The 18,363-nt window shown below is 45.0% G+C and overlaps 1 protein-coding gene across 2 annotated transcripts in view; it reads left to right on the top strand.

Moving 5' to 3' along the window:
• arhgap24 (Rho GTPase activating protein 24) overlaps window positions 1-18,363 on the top strand; it is a 121,419-nt gene that overhangs the window by 5,107 nt on the left and 97,949 nt on the right. The window contains exons 2-3 of one of the 2 annotated variants that reach the window (XM_066645524.1): window positions 855-908; window positions 15,585-15,737. In XM_066645524.1, coding sequence (XP_066501621.1) covers window positions 15,588-15,737 — 150 coding nt within the window. In that variant the 5' untranslated portion in view covers window positions 855-908; window positions 15,585-15,587. The remainder of the gene's footprint in view (window positions 1-854; window positions 909-15,584; window positions 15,738-18,363) is intronic. The other variant, XM_066645520.1, reaches the window with a different exon arrangement.

Consider the following 18,363-nt stretch of genomic DNA (forward strand, 5'->3'; position numbering starts at 1 on the left):
GATCTGTCTGAACTGATGACGGAGCTGTGTTCAGTCCCAAACAACAACAACACGCCAGTACACCATGAGTAAACACCGCTTAACGTTACCACCGCCGTTGTTGTGTTTTCCAAAGACCACTGTTCCCCTTAGAGACGGGGGTTTGAGGTGACACCGGGTACATTTAGGGGGTGAGCTGTGGGAGTGGAAAATGAACCAGTCCAGCAGAGTCGGTACCAGACGCCAGAAGTTGGACCCAACAGTGAGGATCTACTTTATACACTGGGGACATGTGTGTGACATTAGGTTCTGAGATTGTATGAAAACAAATGTGTGTGTGTGTGTGTGTGTGTGTGTGTGTGTGTGCCAGTTGTCTAAGTGTGGAATCTGAAACCACTGTGTGTGTGTGTGTCTGTGTGTCTGTGTACACACCTCCCTCTCTCACACTTCCTCAAACAAGCGGTTACCCCTCCTCCTCCTCCTCCTTTCTCGCTCGCTCTTGCTCTTTCTCTCTCACACACACACACACACATACACACACACTGTCTCTGGCTCAGTTACTTCACTGACTGGACGGCGAAAATTGTGCGTATGTGTGTGTTTCGATTCCCTAGTGTGTGTGTGTGTGTGTGTGTGTTTAGAGACTTGTGTGTCATTGCTGAGAGCCGTGCCTCCCCCATCACACACACACACACAGATACACACACACACAGAGTGTGCAGATGGTGTGAGCTGTCAGCCGAAAACTTTATGACAGCTTTCTCTCGCTCTCTCTCTCTCTCTCTCTCTCCCCCTGTTTTCTCATTCTCTCTGCACCTCCCTTGCCCATGGACCCCTCTCCGGCTGTGGACTGTATTCCTCTCTGTTTGGATTAGGATTGTTTTCCTGTCGTCGAGTCTCTGGCTGGAGCTGGACCCTCTCCTGTGCAGGTAGGAACCCGTGGGATGTTCTCATGAATCTTACGCTGACTCTGAAGCAGTACGTCAGGGGTGTGTTTCTCCTCGCTGCAGCCACAGCCTCTAATCTTCAGGGACTGGAACACTGCTGTGAAGGTTTGGTGGCATTCAGCCATGTAAACATTAATGAGGTCAGGTGCTGATGATGGAGGGTGAGTTCTGGTTGCGCTCATCCCTCACCCTGTCCACAGTTTTACACCACACTGTCCGACTCTTGGCATTGGGCACGGTGATTTGAGGCTCATGTGCAGCTGCTCCAGAGCGTCCCCTGTTAGTCAATGTGCAAAGGGTGTCTGGATACTTCTGGACATGTACTGTTGTTTATAGGATACAGCGTGTGGCTCCTCGGCTCTTACGTCACAAGGTGCTTAGGATTCAGTGTGTGTGTGTGTGTGTGTGTGTGCGTGCTCATGTGAGTGATGCAGACACAAACACACTATAGTCTGTTATCAGTGTGTGTAAGTGAGAGACAGAAAGATAGATCTCTCTTGTTCTTTTCTATCTGTCTGTCTCTTTATTGTCTATGTTTTTGTCTGAACTGAACCTGTCGTGTCTGCAGTGAGTCTTTACCCTGTCTGTGTTGAGTCTTCAGAGAGTTTTGAGTCTTTTACAGTGTCTCCAATGAGCCTGTAAGAAGGGTCTGTATTGATCTGTACTGAGTCTTTAATGAGTCCTTACTGAGTCCGTAATGAATCTTTAATTCGTCTGTGCTTAAAGGCTCAGTACAGTCTCAGTAAAGACCCGTTAAAAGCTCAGTACAGTCCTACTACAGTCTCAGTGGAGACAACGTAAAGACTCACTAAACATTTAAGCACAGCCAAATTAAAGATTCACTACGGACTCAGTAAAGACTCATTTAAGGCTCAGTACAGTATCTGTGAATGCTCATTAAAGGCTCAGTAAAGACTCATTAAAGGCTCAGTAAAGACTCATTAAAGGCTCAGTACAGTCTCAGAAAAGACTTGTTAAAGGCTCAGTACAGTCCTACTACAGTCTCAGTGGAGACGATGTAAAGACTCAACATTAATGAGTCTTTACTGAGACTGTACTGAGCCTTTGACAAGTCTTTTATCTCCTGTTTTGTCTGAGTTTAGTCTTTGAGCCTGTTGTGTCTCTTTAATGAGTCTGTACCTTTTAGTGAAACTTTTTTGTTATAGGAATGGCACAATTCCTTTTTTCCCCCTCTCTCTCTCTCTCTCTCTGAGTGTGTGTGTGTGTGTGTGTGTGTGTGTGTGTTTTAAATGAAGAAGTGCTTTATTAAGCTGCACAGTCTCCAACTGTGTCCTAATACTTTCCACTTACTCACACAGCTCACTAACTTTACACTAATGAGTCAACTCTCTCTCTCTCTCTCTCTCTCTCTCTCTCTTTCTCTCTGTATGCCTCTCTCTCTTTATGGCTGTATCAGGTGTCGCAGTGGAAGCCTTTGTTTCTTAGACAGCGAGAGAGAGGGAGTGTGTGTTTGAAAGGGAGAGAGAGAGAATGTGTGTTAGAGAGAGAGAGAGAGGAGTGTGTGTTTGAGAGGGAGAGAGAGAGAATGTGTGTTAGAGAGAGAGAGAGAGAGAGAGAGAGAGAGAGAGAGGGGTGTGTGTTTGGGAGGGAGAGAGAGTGTGTTAAAGAGAGAGCGAGAGAGAGGAGTGTGTGTTTGAGAGGGAGAGAGAGTGTGTTAGAGAGAGAGAGAGAGAAGTGTGTGTTTGAGAGGGAGAGAGAGTGTGTTAGAGAGAGAGAGAGAGAAGTGTGTGTTTGAGAGGGAGAGAGAGTGTGTTAGAGAGAGAGAGAGAGAGAGGAGTGTGTGTTAGAGAGAGAGAGAGAGAGAGAATGTGTGTTAGAGAGAGTGTTTGAGAGACATTAGGAATGTAATGTATTGTTCAGTCAGATCAGTTACTCAGCTGCTGTCGGAGCTGTTGTTGTTGGTGATGAAATATTTTATATTTATTACTTAAAATATTAAAAATAATTAACGTTCAGCAGTAAAAATCATATAATTCTTTACTGGAAACACCCACCATATTCCTCCACTATATAAACACTCACTGTCCACTCTCTCAGCTCCACTGACCTCACAGGAGCACTACAGTTACAGACAGCTTCTGTTGCTCTGCATACTTTGTTAGCCACAGGTGCAGCTCACAGAAATGTGTGAGTGTAGGTTTATGGAGGTGGCTGTAATGTTATGGCTGATGGCTGTATGTAATGTACACTGCACCTGTTACAGACTGCAGTGGATTTGTCGGTGTTGTTTACTCCCTTCTGTTTCACTCAGTACAGCCCAGTCGTCCAGAAAGATTCTCTAGTCACACCGTTAAAAAAATATGACTCAGCCATGTGTGTGTGTGTGTGTGTGTGTGTGCGCTGTTCCTCTCAGGAAACATTTTTCAGTCTTATTTTGGAAGGTAAAGTGCAGATGACCAAGTGACTCAGCAGCAAAATTCAGAAACTGTCCAGTTATATAAATATTTTAATATTTTCAGTCTATTAAATTGAAAACCCTTATTTTAGTCATATTTTTAAAGCTATTTATATTTTAGAGAGATTGTATTTTATTAATATTCATGAACAGCAGCATAAAAATTAAAAACACATTAACATCCAAAATTATTGAAGAAATCTGGCCACTTTTTTTGGACATTGGCACATGGTGGTGCTGTCATTCAGTCCCAGGGTCCTCGGGGCTGGTGTTGTGGGTTTGAGCCTTTCCTCACAGGTGACTGTCTGTGAGGAGTGTGGTGTGTTCTCCCTGTGTCCGCGTGGGTTTCCTCCAGGTGACTGTCTGTCAGGAGTGTGGTGCGTTCTCTCTGTGTCTGTGTGGGTTACCCCCGGGTGACTGTCTGTGAGGAGTGTGGTGTGTTCTCTCTGTGTCTGCGTGGGTTTCCTCCGGGTGACTGTCTGTGAGGAGTGTGGTGTGTTCTCTCTGTGTCTGCGTGGGTTTCCTCCGGGTGACTGTCTGTGAGGAGTGTGGTGTGTTCTCTCTGTGTCTGCGTGGGTTTCCTCCGGGTGACTGTCTGTGAGGAGTGTGGTGTGTTCTCCCTGTGTCTGTGTGGGTTACCCCCGGGTGACTGTCTGTAAGGAGTGTGGTGTGTTCTCTCTGTGTCTGCGTGGGTTTCCTCCAGGTGACTGTCTGTGAGGAGTGTGGTGTGTTCTCCCTGTGTCTGCGTGTGTTTCCTCCGGGTGACTGTCTGTGAGGAATGTGGTGTGTTCTCTCTGTATCTGTGTGGGAGATGCTCCACTCCCCTCCACACACAGTCCAGACACACACATGTTGGTAGGTGGAGTGGCTGCTCAAAAGTGTTCATGGCTGTGAGTCCGTCTGTCCGTCCCTCCCTGCCATGGCACCCATCCAGGGTGTGTCCTTGCCTTGCACCCACCGACTCCACCATGACCCTGAACTTGAAAAGAGGTCACAGACACATGAACAACAATTTGAAGTTGAAAGTCGGTGCAGTAGACGTCACAAACTGAGTCTGAGTCGACTCCAAAGATTCAACCCTGAATTGTTGTTCAACAGTTAATACGAGCGACTCCCAGATGCTCGAAGAATCGCTTCTAAGGAAGTTGACTCTTGCACTGACAACATCAAACCAATGAGCGTTTCCTTTATTCCTGGGATTTTCTGATTTCAATAAAGAAATAATGGGTACTTATTCTTTCACATTATCAGTTAGTTTTAATTATTTAACAAAATATGAAAAATTTCATCATAGTTCTCCTCTTCAAATTATTATTATTTATTTATTTACTTTCTGAAAACCTCCTTCCACCAAATCATTGAATATCCTTCGTCTGAGTTTTCATTAATGAAATGAACAGTGGCGTAAAGGCACTGTGATGCAGTTACAGTCTCAGCTCTTCTGGAAAGGCTTGGTAGGAGTTGGAACATTGCTCTGAGGATTTGATAGCATTAAACCACTTAAACATCAATGAGGTCTTTTTCTAAAAGGCAAATTAGAATCATATTTATTTTTTCTGTTTGCTATTTTCTCCCTCACTTCTAATTATTGTTTACTTACAATTGCGAACGCTTAATTTGATTCTCTTTTTGTCCATTTTGCTCTCAGCTGCATGGATTTAGCTGAACACTGGTGAAAATGTTTGATCCTGTTTCTAAACCTGTGTCTCAATGTGTTTATAAACTTTAAAATGCAGCAGGAAATGCTTCACTACAGAACAAAATAAACAACAAAGACAGCGAGACAGAAGGGCAGACAGACGGACAGAGACAGACAGATGTACAGACGAAGAGACAGACAGATGGACAGACAGACAGATGGACAGACAGACAGATGGACAGACAGACAGATGGACAGACAGACAGATGGACAGGCAGACGGAGAGACAGATGGAGAGACAGACAGGCAGACAGAAATAAAGACAGAGAGACAGATGGAGAGACCAACGGGCAGACAGAGAGAAAGACAGACGGGCAGATGGAGAGACAGATGGGTAGACAGAGAGAAAGACAGGCAGACAGATACACAGACGCAGAGCCAGACAGACGCAGAGCCAGAAAGACAGATGGACAGACAGGCAGACAGCAAGACAGACGGCAAGATGCACGGGCAGACAGTGAGACGGAGAGACAGATGGGCAGACAGAGAGAAAGAGAGAGAGACAGACGGGCAGACAGAGAGAAAGGCAGAGGGCGAGACGGACGGATGGACGGGCAGACGGAGAGATGGATGGACGGGCAGACAGAGAGACGGACGGGCAGACAGAGAGAAAGACAGGCAGACTGAGAAACAGATGGGCAGATGGAGAAAAAGACAGACAGGCAGATGGAGAGACAGATGAGCAGATGGAGAGAAAGATAGGTAGACGGAGAGGCAGATGGAGAGAAAGACAGACAGGTAAACTGACAGACGGGCAGACGGAGAAAAAGACAGACAGGCAGACAGAGAAACAGACGGGCAGATGGAGAGAAAGACAAACAGGTAGGCAGACGGAAAGACAGATGGGCGGACAGAGAGAAAGACAGACAGACAGGCAGACGGAGAGACAGATGGGCGGACAGAGAGAAAGACAGACAGACAGGCAGACGGAAAGGTAGACAGAGAGACAGATGGGCAGACAGACAGGTGGCTGTAATTATCACACATTATGAGTGACTGGGTGAGTGTGTGAAACTGTACAGTGAGTGACTGAGTGAGTGACTGGGTGAGTGTGTGAAACTCTGGACAGTGAGTGAGTGACTGGGTGAGTGTGTGAAACTCTGGACAGTGAGTGAGTGACTTGGTGAGTGTGTGAAACTCTGTACAGTGAGTGAGTGACTGGGTGAGTGTGTGAAACTCTGGACAGTGAGTGAGTGACTTGGTGAGTGTGTGAAACTCTGGACAGTGAGTGAGTGACTGGGTGAGTGTGTGAAACTCTGGACAGTGAGTGAGTGACTGGGTGAGTGTGTGAAACTCTGGACAGTGAGTGAGTGACTGGGTGAGTGTGTGAAACTCTGTACAGTGAGTGAGTGACGGGGTGAGTGTGTGAAACTCTGGACAGTGAGTGAGTGACGGGGTGAGTGTGTGAAACTCTGGACAGTGAGTGAGTGACTGGGTGAGTGTGTGAAACTGTACAGTGAGTGAGTGACTGAGTGAGTGTGTGAAACTCTGTACAGTGAGTGAGTGACTGGGTGAGTGTCTGAACTCTGTACAGTGAGTGAGTGACTGGGTGAGTGTCTGAACTCTGTACAGTGAGTGAGTGACTGGGTGAGTGTCTGAACTCTGTACAGTAAGTGAGTGACTGGGTGAGTGTCTGAACTCTGTACAGTGAGTGAATGAAAATATGGTCAAGCAGTTGTCAGTAGTTGGTGTACTATGCTTTTACAGTGGGATTAAACCACAGACCTAACTTCAGAGAACACAGTTCCACTGTTCCACACACCAGAGGAACTCCATCACTCCAGAGAACACAGTTCCACTGTTCCACACACCAGAGGAACTCCATCACTCCAGAGAACACAGTTCCACACACCAGAGGAACCCCATCGCTCTAGAGAACACAGTTCCACTGTTCCACACACCAGAGGAACCCCATCGCTCTAGAGAACACAGTTCCACTGTTCCACACACCAGAGGAACCCCATCGCTCCAGAGAACACAGTTCCACTGTTCCACACACCAGAGGAACCCCATCACTCTAGAGAACACAGTTCCACTGTTCCACACACCAGAGGAACCCCATCACTCTAGAGAACACAGTTCCACTGTTCCACACACCAGAGGATCACCATCGCTCTAGAGAACACAGTTCCACTGTTCCACACACCAGAGGAACCCCATCGCTCTAGAGAACACAGTTCCACTGTTCCACACACCAGAGGAACCCCATCGCTCTAGAGAACACAGTTCCACTGTTCCACACACCAGAGGAACCCCATCGCTCTAGAGAACACAGTTCCACTGTTCCACACACCAGAGGAACCCCATCGCTCTAGAGAACACAGTTCCACTGTTCCACACACCAGAGGAACCCCATCGCTCTAGAGAACACAGTTCCACTGTTCCACACACCAGAGGAACCCCATCGCTCTAGAGAACACAGTTCCACTGTTCCACACACCAGAGGATCACCATCGCTCTAGAAAACACAGTTCCACAGTTCCACACTGGGCCTGATGACCAGAGACTCCAGTTGTAGGTGTCGGGGTTAGAGAGGACAGGTGAGGTGATGTAATGAGGAGGGAGAATGTGTTCTCTATAATAATATCTCTCTCTTTCTTTCGCACTCACGTTCTCTCCATTACTCACTCGCTTTCTCAGTCTCCACCCCACGCCCCTTTATCACACACTCACTATATCCCCCTTTTCTTTGTCACTCTTTCTCCCTCACCCTGTTTTCTTTAGTCGTTTTCTTTCTTTTTCTCTTTCTCCTTCCCTCTCTCTGTCTGTGTGTGTGGGTGTGTGTGTGAACTTGCTCTCCTATATTCCACACATCACTGCTTTTTCAGAGTTTCGCTTCTTTTTTCTCTTCCCCCACAGAGGTTAAATTTAGCTCAGACAGCTGCTCCACTCTGAACACACACACACACACACACACACAATTATAGCAGGACACACACCCTCACTTTAAATTACAGCAGCGTAGGGATAAACCTCCGTTTTTATTAGTACATCCTTTAATGCACTGTTACGAAAAATAATGTTCTGAGAGAAGATAAGTGACAACTCTGCTACAGAGAACACACCTCTACACACACACACACACACACACACACACAGACTTTGTCTATGGAGTCAAAGACATTACATGGGAAATCTTCACCAACCAGCCACACAGTTTATAGCACTGCTAGCTGAAGTGAGTAACGCTGATTGCTGATGATCAGGTTACAGCGCCCCCTGTCCACTGCTGAGGGTATTTCACACAGGGAACCTTCAGGTATTGAAGTGGATGTTGGAAGCAGGAGAATTGGGTGAGCGTCAGGATCTCACTCTTAAAAATAAAAGTGCTAAAAAGGTTGTTTGAGCAACTGGGTGAGTGTGTGTGTGACTGGGTGAGTGTGTGAAACTCCACAGATTAGATGTGAGTGTGTGTGTGACTGGGTGAGTTTGTGTGAGACTGGGTGAGTGTGTGAAACTCGCCACAGGGGTGTGTGTGTGTGAGTGTGAGAGAGAGACTGGGTGAGTGTGTGAAACTCCACAGATGTGAATGTATAAGTGACTGGGTGAGTGTGTGTTTGAGACTGGGTGAGGGTGTGAAACTGCATGAAAGTAAACACAGAGAGAAAGTGCTACAAAACTAAACAGCTCGAGTTACACACGAGTTTCTCTGGGAATACAAACAGTGAATAAACACTTACAGACAATTTACACGCTCGTTGTGTCTGTTTTGCTGAGTTTAACCTCGTCTTTGTGCTCTCACATAAACACGGGTCCAGAGCTGTGATTGGACAGACTCAGACTCAGGCAGCGCACAGAAAACTGGGATCCTGGGTAATACAGAGATACAGAGTTTATTCTGAGAGAAAAACAGGCTCCTGAAGCTCAGTTCATAAAGCTGACACACTCATGGCATTTAGTCCTGTCATTTATTTCATCTGCAGATCATTACTCCAGTCCCAGTGGCCTTTAAAAATCAACATCTCGTTTCTCATCCACTGTGATGAGACAGAGTGAGAACATGGCCTTTGGTGAAGTCAGCGGTGTGAAATTACTCATCAAACAACAGACAAACTCAGCCAGGACTGAGCAGGTGGTTTTCACAGACTCTCCTTCTTTTGGTGAGTGACAGCGAGAGAGACAGAGAGATCAGTTCCTCCAAGAGTAACATATTGATTGTGAAACTCATTCTTTACATCTTTTGTCCTTTACATAATTTCACCTACATCTCATCTGTGTCTCATCTATTTTTTATCATCTCGTGTCTTTTCTACATCATGTCTCTGTCCTGTTTACATCTTCTTTTATATGCGTTTTGTGTAAATTTTATAGGAGTTTTGTCTGAGTATCATCTACCTGTACTCCTGCGATTTCTCTGAGTCTTGCGTAGGTCTCATCTGTGCCTCATCAACATTTTGTCTCATTCATTCATGTTCAAATCTCTTCAGAGTTTCCTCCATAAACTGTCTGTGTCTCATCTACATCTTGTCCCTGTCTTGGCTACAACTCATTGGCATCTCATCTCCTTTTGTCTACCCCTTGTCTAGATCTTGTCTCTGTCTTTTCTACATCTCGTTCTGACCTCGTCTGCTCACTCTGTCTCATCTACGTCTTGTCTGTCTTGTGTACATTTTATCACTATCTCATCTACATCTGGTCTCATCCAGACTCATTGCATTATTTTCTGAGTCTGTTGAGTCTAGACAATATCTCATAGTAATCTTGTCTCCTTTACGTCTCACCCACATCTCCCTTTATTTGTATCTATTTGACTATTTTTGACTACATTCCCTCATTTACACCTCATTGTGCCAACATTTGTCTCATCTTGTCTAAATCTAAAACTCACAAGAGTCTCCTGGTTATCTCTGAAATATGTCGACAGAACAAAAAATAAAACTGTGTACAATGTATGTTTATAACTGTGTCATCAGTGCAGGAGTGAAACCTTGTTTCTCATATTATCATTCATTCATTGTCTGTAACACACCACACTCCTCAACAGACAGTCACCCGGAGGAAACCCACGCAGACACAGGGAGAACACACCACACTCCTCACAGACAGTCACCCGGAGGAAACCCACGCAGACACAGGGAGAACACACCAAACTCCTCACAGACAGTCACCCGGAGGAAACCCACGCAGACACAGGGAGAACACACCACACTCCTCACAGACAGTCATCCAGAGCGGGACTTGAACCCACAACCTCCAGGACCTGCTGCTCCACTGTGTCGCTTGTTAAATATAATTTCATATAATTGAAATCACTTACTACTCATGATTTAGTACAAATTAGTGATTCCAGAATGTCATAAGTACATAAGACTTTCAGCACATTTTAAGCATGCAACCTTCACCTCACAGGCCTCACCTTTGATGAATGAAGGTCTTTGTACTCTTTAAACCAGCTCTTTCTTGCTTTTCTGTTGGAATACATAGCTATATACAGCACTAGTCAACCGCTTGGGCACGCCCACTCAGGGAGGGTTTTCCACATACTGTGAATGTACAGTACGTTGTAAATGAATGTGGAAGACATTAAAACTATGAAGGAACACATATGGAGTGATGTAGTAAACAGAGAAGTGTTAAAGAAATCAGACTATGTTTTATACTTTAGACTCTTCACAGTAGAACCCTGTTGCTTTGATGACAGCGTCACACACTCTCTCCGTTCTCTCAGTCGGCTTCATGAGGTCGTCACCTGGAACGGTTTTCAACGGCTGTGGCCTCGTCGAGAGTTAATCTGTAGAACCGCTCTCTTCTGAATGTGTCTGAGACTGTAACTGGGGCTGTGCAGAGGTAGGGGCTGGTACACAGTTCTATACAGTGACTAGCTCTACTCCATCAATCAGTGATGAGGAGAGGTGTCCAAACTTTTGACGGCTGCTGTATATATTTATGCTCAATGCCAAGTGTGGTCTAGAGGGGTTTAAACCCCCTGACCATAGGGCTGAGGACCACTGCAGTGCTGGAGCTCCCTCCAATGTCCTTATGATGAGCTCGAGTGGAATTTATGACTCGGAACTAATCTTCCAACATCAGCACAAGACCTCGATGTTTGTGGCTGAATGCAATCAGACCTTCACAGCAAGGTACCGGCAACTACTGTATGTCTTTCCCAGAACCGTAAAAGCTGTTACTGCTGTAAAAGTGGAACACGCTCCTGATGAATGGCCTTCGTTTCAGTGCAAACACAGACGTTTGAACACAGTTGTTTGGTTGAGTGGAAAAGTTCAGTTTCTCTCTCCACCGTTTTCCAGCTAAGGCTTTATCCAAACACACTCCTGTAAACAGCCAATCGTTCCTCTGAAGCCTGTGAAACCTGTGGGCTGTGGTGTCCATGGTCACAACAACAGCAAATACACCGTTTCTCAGAACTCAAACCTGCTGGTCAAGAGCTGACTGTTTTTCAGTGGAACCAGCTTAACCCTGTAATAATCCTCACTCTGAGAGTGCAGTCAGGATGTTATTAGATCGTTCACCTTGTTATTGGCTTTCTACTTGAATCACTCTTGTCCAGATGTTTTTGCGTGCTGGACCCTCTGAGAATGGTCCACCACATTAATAAACCTTTGACCAGAAAGGGGTGTTTCTGATAAAGTGGCCATTGACCAGTTTATGCTGCTGAGCTCGTGAACAGTGAAAAACAGTGGAGAAAAGTCACACTGACTACAGCCACAGAAATCACACTCAGAGCATTTTATTTTATTTTTCCGGTTAACTCTCCGATCCTAAAAAGGGATCATTTTTTTCTTTCCCTTTCTCTCATTTCAAAACCAAAAGAAACAAAAAGTGTTTACCCAGAACACCATCGAGGACGATATAACACTCTGTAAATAACCCGTCCAGATCCACTGTTCCATAATGCTTTATTTCAGGCTCTGAGCTCTTTCTGGAGCTTCTTTATCTCGACTTGTCCACAAAGTGGCCAGTGTGTGTCAGTAGAGGGGGATGTTTCTGATAAAGTGGCCAGTGAGTGTCAGTAGAGGGGGATGTTTCTGATAAAGTGGCCAGTGAGTGTCAGTAGAGGGGGGGTGTTTCTGATAAAGTGGCCAGTGAGTGTCAGTAGAAAGGGGGTGTTTCTGATAAAGTGGCCAGTGAGTGTCAGTAGAGGGGGGCGTTTCTGATAAAGTGGCCAGTGAGTGTCAGTAGAGGGGGGTGTTTCTGATAAAGTGGCCAGTGTGTGTCAGTAAAGGGGGGTGTTTCTGATAAAGTGGCCAGTGAGTGTCAGTAGAAGGAGGGTGTTTCTGATAAAGTGGCCAGTGTGTGTCAGTAGAGGGGGATGTTTCTGATAAAGTGGCTAGTGAGTGTCAGTAGAGGGGGGTGTTTCTGATAAAGTGGCCAGTGTGTGTCAGTAAAGGGGGGTGTTTCTGATAAAGTGGCCAGTGTGTGTCAGTAAAGGGGGGTGTTTCTGATAAAGTGGCCAGTGAGTGTCAGTAGAAGGAGGGTGTTTCTGATAAAGTGGCCAGTGAGTGTCAGTAGAGGGGGGGTGTTTCTGATAAAGTGGCCAGTGAGTGTCAGTAGAAGGAGGGTGTTTCTGATAAAGTGGCCAGTGAGTGTCAGTAGAGGGGGGGTGTTTCTGATAAAGTGGCCAGTGAGTGTCAGTAGAGGGGGGGGTGTTTCTGATAAAGTGGCCAGTGTGTGTCAGTAAAGGGGGGTGTTTCTGATAAAGTGGCCAGTGAGAGTCAGTAGAAGGGGGGTGTTTCTGATAAAGTGGCCAGTGAGTGTCAGTAAAGGGGGGTGTTTCTGATAAAGTGGCCAGTGAGTGTCAGTAGAGGGGGGTGTTTCTGATAAAGTGGCCAGTGAGTGTCAGTAGAGGGGGGGGTGTTTCTGATAAAGTGGCCAGTGAGTGTCATTAGAGGGGGGGTGTTTCTGATAAAGTGGCCAGTGAGTGTCAGTAGAGGGGGGTGTTTCTGATAAAGTGGCCAGTGAGTGTAATTACAGAAGGGGCTGCAGGTTGGTGGAGGTTCGAGGAGCCTCCTAATGTCTCAGAGGATGTAAAGCACAGTGGGCATCTGGAAGAATGTCCGGTTATGGCCCTGTTCTTCAGCAAAATCAGATTTGTGTCAGAGAGTGATACACAGGGGCTGGAATTTGGGGAATGTTGGAAATGACTCCCATTTTCATATGGATTGTTATTCAGTCTCTGGCTCTCATACCCGACGTGACGCAGATAATGGGCTCCTACTCAGCGGAATGGGCTGTATGATTTATTAATGATTTCTCATCAGTAAACCTCTTTATGTCCGACAGTGGCTGGGTTACGAGAAGAACACACACACACATCCTGAGAGACTGGGACTTAAAGACTGGCACCACTTCTGTCCTCATTTGCTTTTCTGATATAGACCTGTGTGTGTGTGTGTGTGTGTACTTTAGTGTGGCATGGTGATGTCTCACAGCTCCAAGGTCTCGTGGTCTTTCTCTGGTAGAAGTGTGGTGTGTTATGTCTGTGACTGTGGGTTTCCTCCGAGTGTATACCTTATGAGGATGATGTATTAAAGTAGCAGTAAGTAGTATTATTACCTTAAAGTTACAGCTTCATGATCATTGTCATGCTCCATTGAGCTGTAATAGGGCAATGTCCCTATTACAGCTCAATGGAGCATGACAATGATCATTGTCTGAGCCTCTCTCTTTGCTATTCAGAGCTCAGCACTGCAGAAACTGCACTATGTAACTTTTAGAGTAAAGTGGGTTCAGGATTAAAAGTAACAAATCTTACCTAGTGTTGTTCTCGTTCTCTCTCTCTCTCTCTCTCTCTCTCTCTCTCTGTGTTGTTCCCCCCCTGTCTGTGTCTCAGCTGTCTTCAGCACTTGGCGTTTAGTCAGGCTCCAAACACAGTCAGAGACAGTGATAATAAATCAACTACAAGCAGCGCTGACACCCTGGAGTCTGTAAAAGGGACACAGTCAGGACATGGCCAACTAGTCGACACCAACACACACTCACACTGTAACCCAAAGCTTGGGATTAATGTCTCCAAAGACGAGGTTAAACTCAGCAAAACAGACACAACGAGCGCGGAGAAATAAGAGCACTGAGTAAAAACAGAGAAGAAAGAGAACAGAGTGAAAACGGCTAAAAACCAGAGCTTCTGCTCCTCGCTCCTCACTGCTGTGCGCTCGGTGTCGGGGTGAACAGCGAGCGGCTCATTATCATTTAAAGGAACAGGGGCTGTTTACACAGGGGGAGAACACTGCTGTGGGGCGCGTGGGGTTTGAACCGAAGCAGGTCACAGACGCTTCATTGAGAAACAGAAGTTGATATTTATATTTGTTCAGTCAGTCATGTTTATATATTTTTTCTAAGACAATTAACAAAAACATTACCAAAGCAGCTCAAACTCAACTGTAGCTGAATGTAATTGTAGCATGTGGGCATTACATCAAAGAGAGAGAGTGTTCATCGAAGTCCTGCACTTGTTGGACAGATGAATGGAACAGTGGTGAGCTAATACATCTGGAGTTCATCACTGTCTCAGAGTCATGACACACACACACACACACTGCAGAGAGCGTGACAACGTGGCAGCACAGCTGATAAACATTCCCTCTGTGTTTTACTGACATCAATGACTTTCTGACACTTTCAAGAGATTTACAGAGAATCGAAATAACAGCGTCATTCGCTCGTCTCCGCTGACTCAGCTTTAGTGTCTGGAGTTTGCTTTAGTTTTAACACTGGAGCTGCGAGGCCAATGTTGCTAACAAGGACAGTGAGCTTACGCTGGGTTTCATTTACCTCGTCAGTTGGATGCTGAGGCTGGAAATGACTTCAAACCCAAGTTTGCCATGTTCCAGTTTAATGTTCAGAAAAACCGCTTTAGATCTACGCAGAGATTTAGTTTAATCCTTGATTTCTAAAAGTGATGAGAACACCAGGTTGTGATCTCCTTGTTTGGATCTTATCTCAAAGCAAAAATGGTCAGTAATAATCTCCTCACGGCTTGGACGCTTGGAAAAGTGTAACAGCTCAAGGGCACTGTGTCCTGATGCTTTCGTTTTTATTGTTTTATTTCAGAGACTTCCCAGAGACTAGAGTTTAAATCCTCTTCCTCTACTCTCACAGTATGTGGCTTCCCGGATCCTGTTTGGTTTCTACTGTATCCCGAGTGGAAGAGGGGCTGTTGCCATTTGGTTGCTATGCTTTTCCGGGTAGATTTCCATGCAAAGAAAATTTTATTGCTCATAGGTTGCTCTGTAATGGCTCAGGAGAAATAGACTGAGACATAAAGGAGACACGAGAAACAGTTCAGTTTATTTCATCTGGCATATCCAGATGAAACCGAGAACAGTTTGTGACTTTACTTGAGATCTCCACTACAGCTCAAGAGAAGATTGCTGAGGTCTTTATCTTAGGAGACACAGCTGAGCAGCAGGAGACTTGTTACAAAAATCACCTTTGTCTTTCCATCTGATCTCACTGTTTTCTAAGAGAAAGTACAGAGACATTGGCGAGATCGACTTGATTTTTCTTTCCTTTAGGAATGTGGGATGTACAGGTGTGTGCAGGTGTGATCTGATTAAAGTGTGTGTGTGTGTATGTTCTGCAGGTGATGGAGGGTTCTGGGAGAAGCCCTCAGGTCCTGAGGCGTGGGTGGCTGAGGAAGCAGGGTGGATTCGTGAAGACCTGGCACACGCGCTGGTTCGTCCTCAGAGGAGATCAGCTCTACTACTACAGAGACGAGGACGAGACCAAAGCACTGGTAAGAAACAGTTATTATCTCAGCACTGAGCCTAGCGAGACACAGGATATTTCTGGACTCATTCTCTCGGGAGAAACATCTGAGCAGCTGGAGACAGAAGCTACAATCTCCACCTTCACTCCTAACCTCAGTGTAATCCAGTAGACACTACAGAGATATTAAAGAGACACTAGAGATATTAAAGAGACATTGCAGAGGTATTAAAGAGACACTACATGGCCATCCAGGACCCTTTAATGAACCCCTTGGACCCCCTGAAAGCCACAAAATCGTTTTCTGTGGGGGGAGGAGAAAATTGAGAACTCCTGCTTTTATTTTTCTTTGCTAATCAGTGCAGCAACTCTGCTCCTGTCACAGGTGATCTGTCACAGGGTGGCGCTGTGGTGAATTAGTCAGTTATCTCTCCCCTGTTTGCTCTGCGGGAGAAAACAGAAACAATGTTTCAGTTGAGACCCTACAAAGATATTGAAGAGATTCTACAGAGATATTGAAGAGATGCTAGAGAGATACTGAAGAGACATTACAGAGATATTGAAGAGACACTAGAGAGATACTGAAGAGACATTACAGAGATATTGAAGAGACACTAGAGAGATATTAGAGACATTACAGAGATACTGAAAGGATATTACAGAGATACTGAAGAGACATTACAGTGATACTGAAGAGACACTACAGAGATATTGAATAGACATTGCAGAGATACTACAGAGATATTAGAGACATTACCGACATATTCAGGAAACACTATAGAGATATTAAATATATACTACAGAGAAATTAATGAGACACTATAGAGATATTAAAGAGACACTACAGAGATATTGGAGACACTACAGAGATGTTAAAGAAACACTACAGAGCTTTTTCCATGGCTTTCTCTCCTGCTGCATGTGTCTGTGAGCTATAATACTTTTAAAAGCTTTTTTAAGGTGGATCTGAGCCCACAGGGTTGTTCCAGCTCAACAGTATCGTGTAACAGCTCACAGTCTTTCACTGTGGCACCACACGACACTGAATATGTGTCTTAAAGCAAACACCAGGCGTTTGAAGTTTTCTGATGACACAGAGGAGACTCATAATTTGTCTGTAGACCCCACAGCAGTGTGTAATAAGACACCCCCAAAAACACTTCACACAGCTCCACTGACCACACCGAAGCACTCTGTAGTTCTCCAGGCTCTGCATACTTTGTGTGTGTGATGTGCTGGTATGAGTGGATCAGACACAGCAGTGCTACTGGAGTTTTAAACCCAGTGTTTCTCCCTGAGCCTATGTGGGTTTTAATCTGGTGCTCTGCTCTCCTTCATAACTACAGATGTTATGGAGGAACTAAGAACGAGGAGATGATCTTTAGCAGCAGAGTGCGCACCTATTACCAGCCATTGGTGGATATTAAGGGGAAGAGTATAGAAGTAGTTGGCTGTTTTAAATGTCTTGGCACAATTTTTGACAGTTGTTTATAAGAAAGCACTGCAGCATCTTTATCTTATTAAAGAACTGTGAGAGTTTGAGGTCAGTTTTAGTGAAACCAGCGTATCGCTCTCTGGTAGAAAGTATAGTGTGTTGTAATGTGACAGTCTGGTTTAGGAGCCTGAGCTGTAGGGAAAGAGAAAGCTTATGAGAATAGTGAAAATGAATAGTAAACAGTTCGGAAGAAGTCAGAGATCTATGAAGGATGTATATAGGGATCGTACTGAAAAAAAGGCCTCTAAGATCATAATAGATTTACAACATCCAATGAACTCGAATTTGAACCCAGTGAATTTGAACAGCTGCCATCAGACAGACGCCACATGACGCCAAGAGCTACTAAAAATATCTGTAGGAAATCATTTTTACCAAATGCTGTGGAGATGATGAATTCTTGAGTTTTTGGTAAATGTTGTGAATGTGTGGATGTTATATGTTGGTTGTGTTGTTATGCCCTGGGTGATTTTCACATTGTGGATAATATATTTATTCTCTTCTACAGAGATTATGTCATGATGAACTGTGTGATTTTCTGAATATCGGTTGATCACTGGATATAATCTGTTCCATATTGCAGAGCTGGAGTCAGCAACCAGGCAGATGTGGTGAGGTTTCTATGGCAACGGGCCACTGCTTTACAAATAAATAAATAAATAAATAAATAAATAAAACAAACAAAGCCATTCATAAGAAAATCAAATTATAAAAAAGGGAACAGATGTTAAAAAATGCTGACTCCAGAATGAGAGAGAGAGAGAGAGACATGCAAGACAAGTGTCAAATGGAGAGACTGAGAATGATAAAGAAAGAGAGAAATGGTGAGACAGAAAGGAGAAAGAGAATGAGAGAAATTGGTGGGAGAGTGAGAGAGAACGAAAAGAAAATGAAAAGGTCAACTGGAGAAATGCTAAAAATGAAGGACAAAGAAAGTGAATGTGGAGAGAGAAAGAAATGGGGGAGAGAGAGAGATGAAGCAGGGAGAGGGGGTGAGGTGGAAAGGCAGAAATTAGGGAGAGGGGGAGATGGAGGAAGAGGAAAAAAAAGATGAACAGTAAGGGAAAGGGATAGAGAGAGAGAGATCCATTTAAGCACAAATGTAATCAGTAAAAGCATTTTTATGAGCACTGTCTCCGTCCTCGCGGCTGTGGAGTCA

Source organism: Hoplias malabaricus, chromosome 15 (genome assembly GCF_029633855.1).
Source record: "Hoplias malabaricus isolate fHopMal1 chromosome 15, fHopMal1.hap1, whole genome shotgun sequence".
Lineage (NCBI taxonomy): Eukaryota > Metazoa > Chordata > Actinopteri > Characiformes > Erythrinidae > Hoplias > Hoplias malabaricus.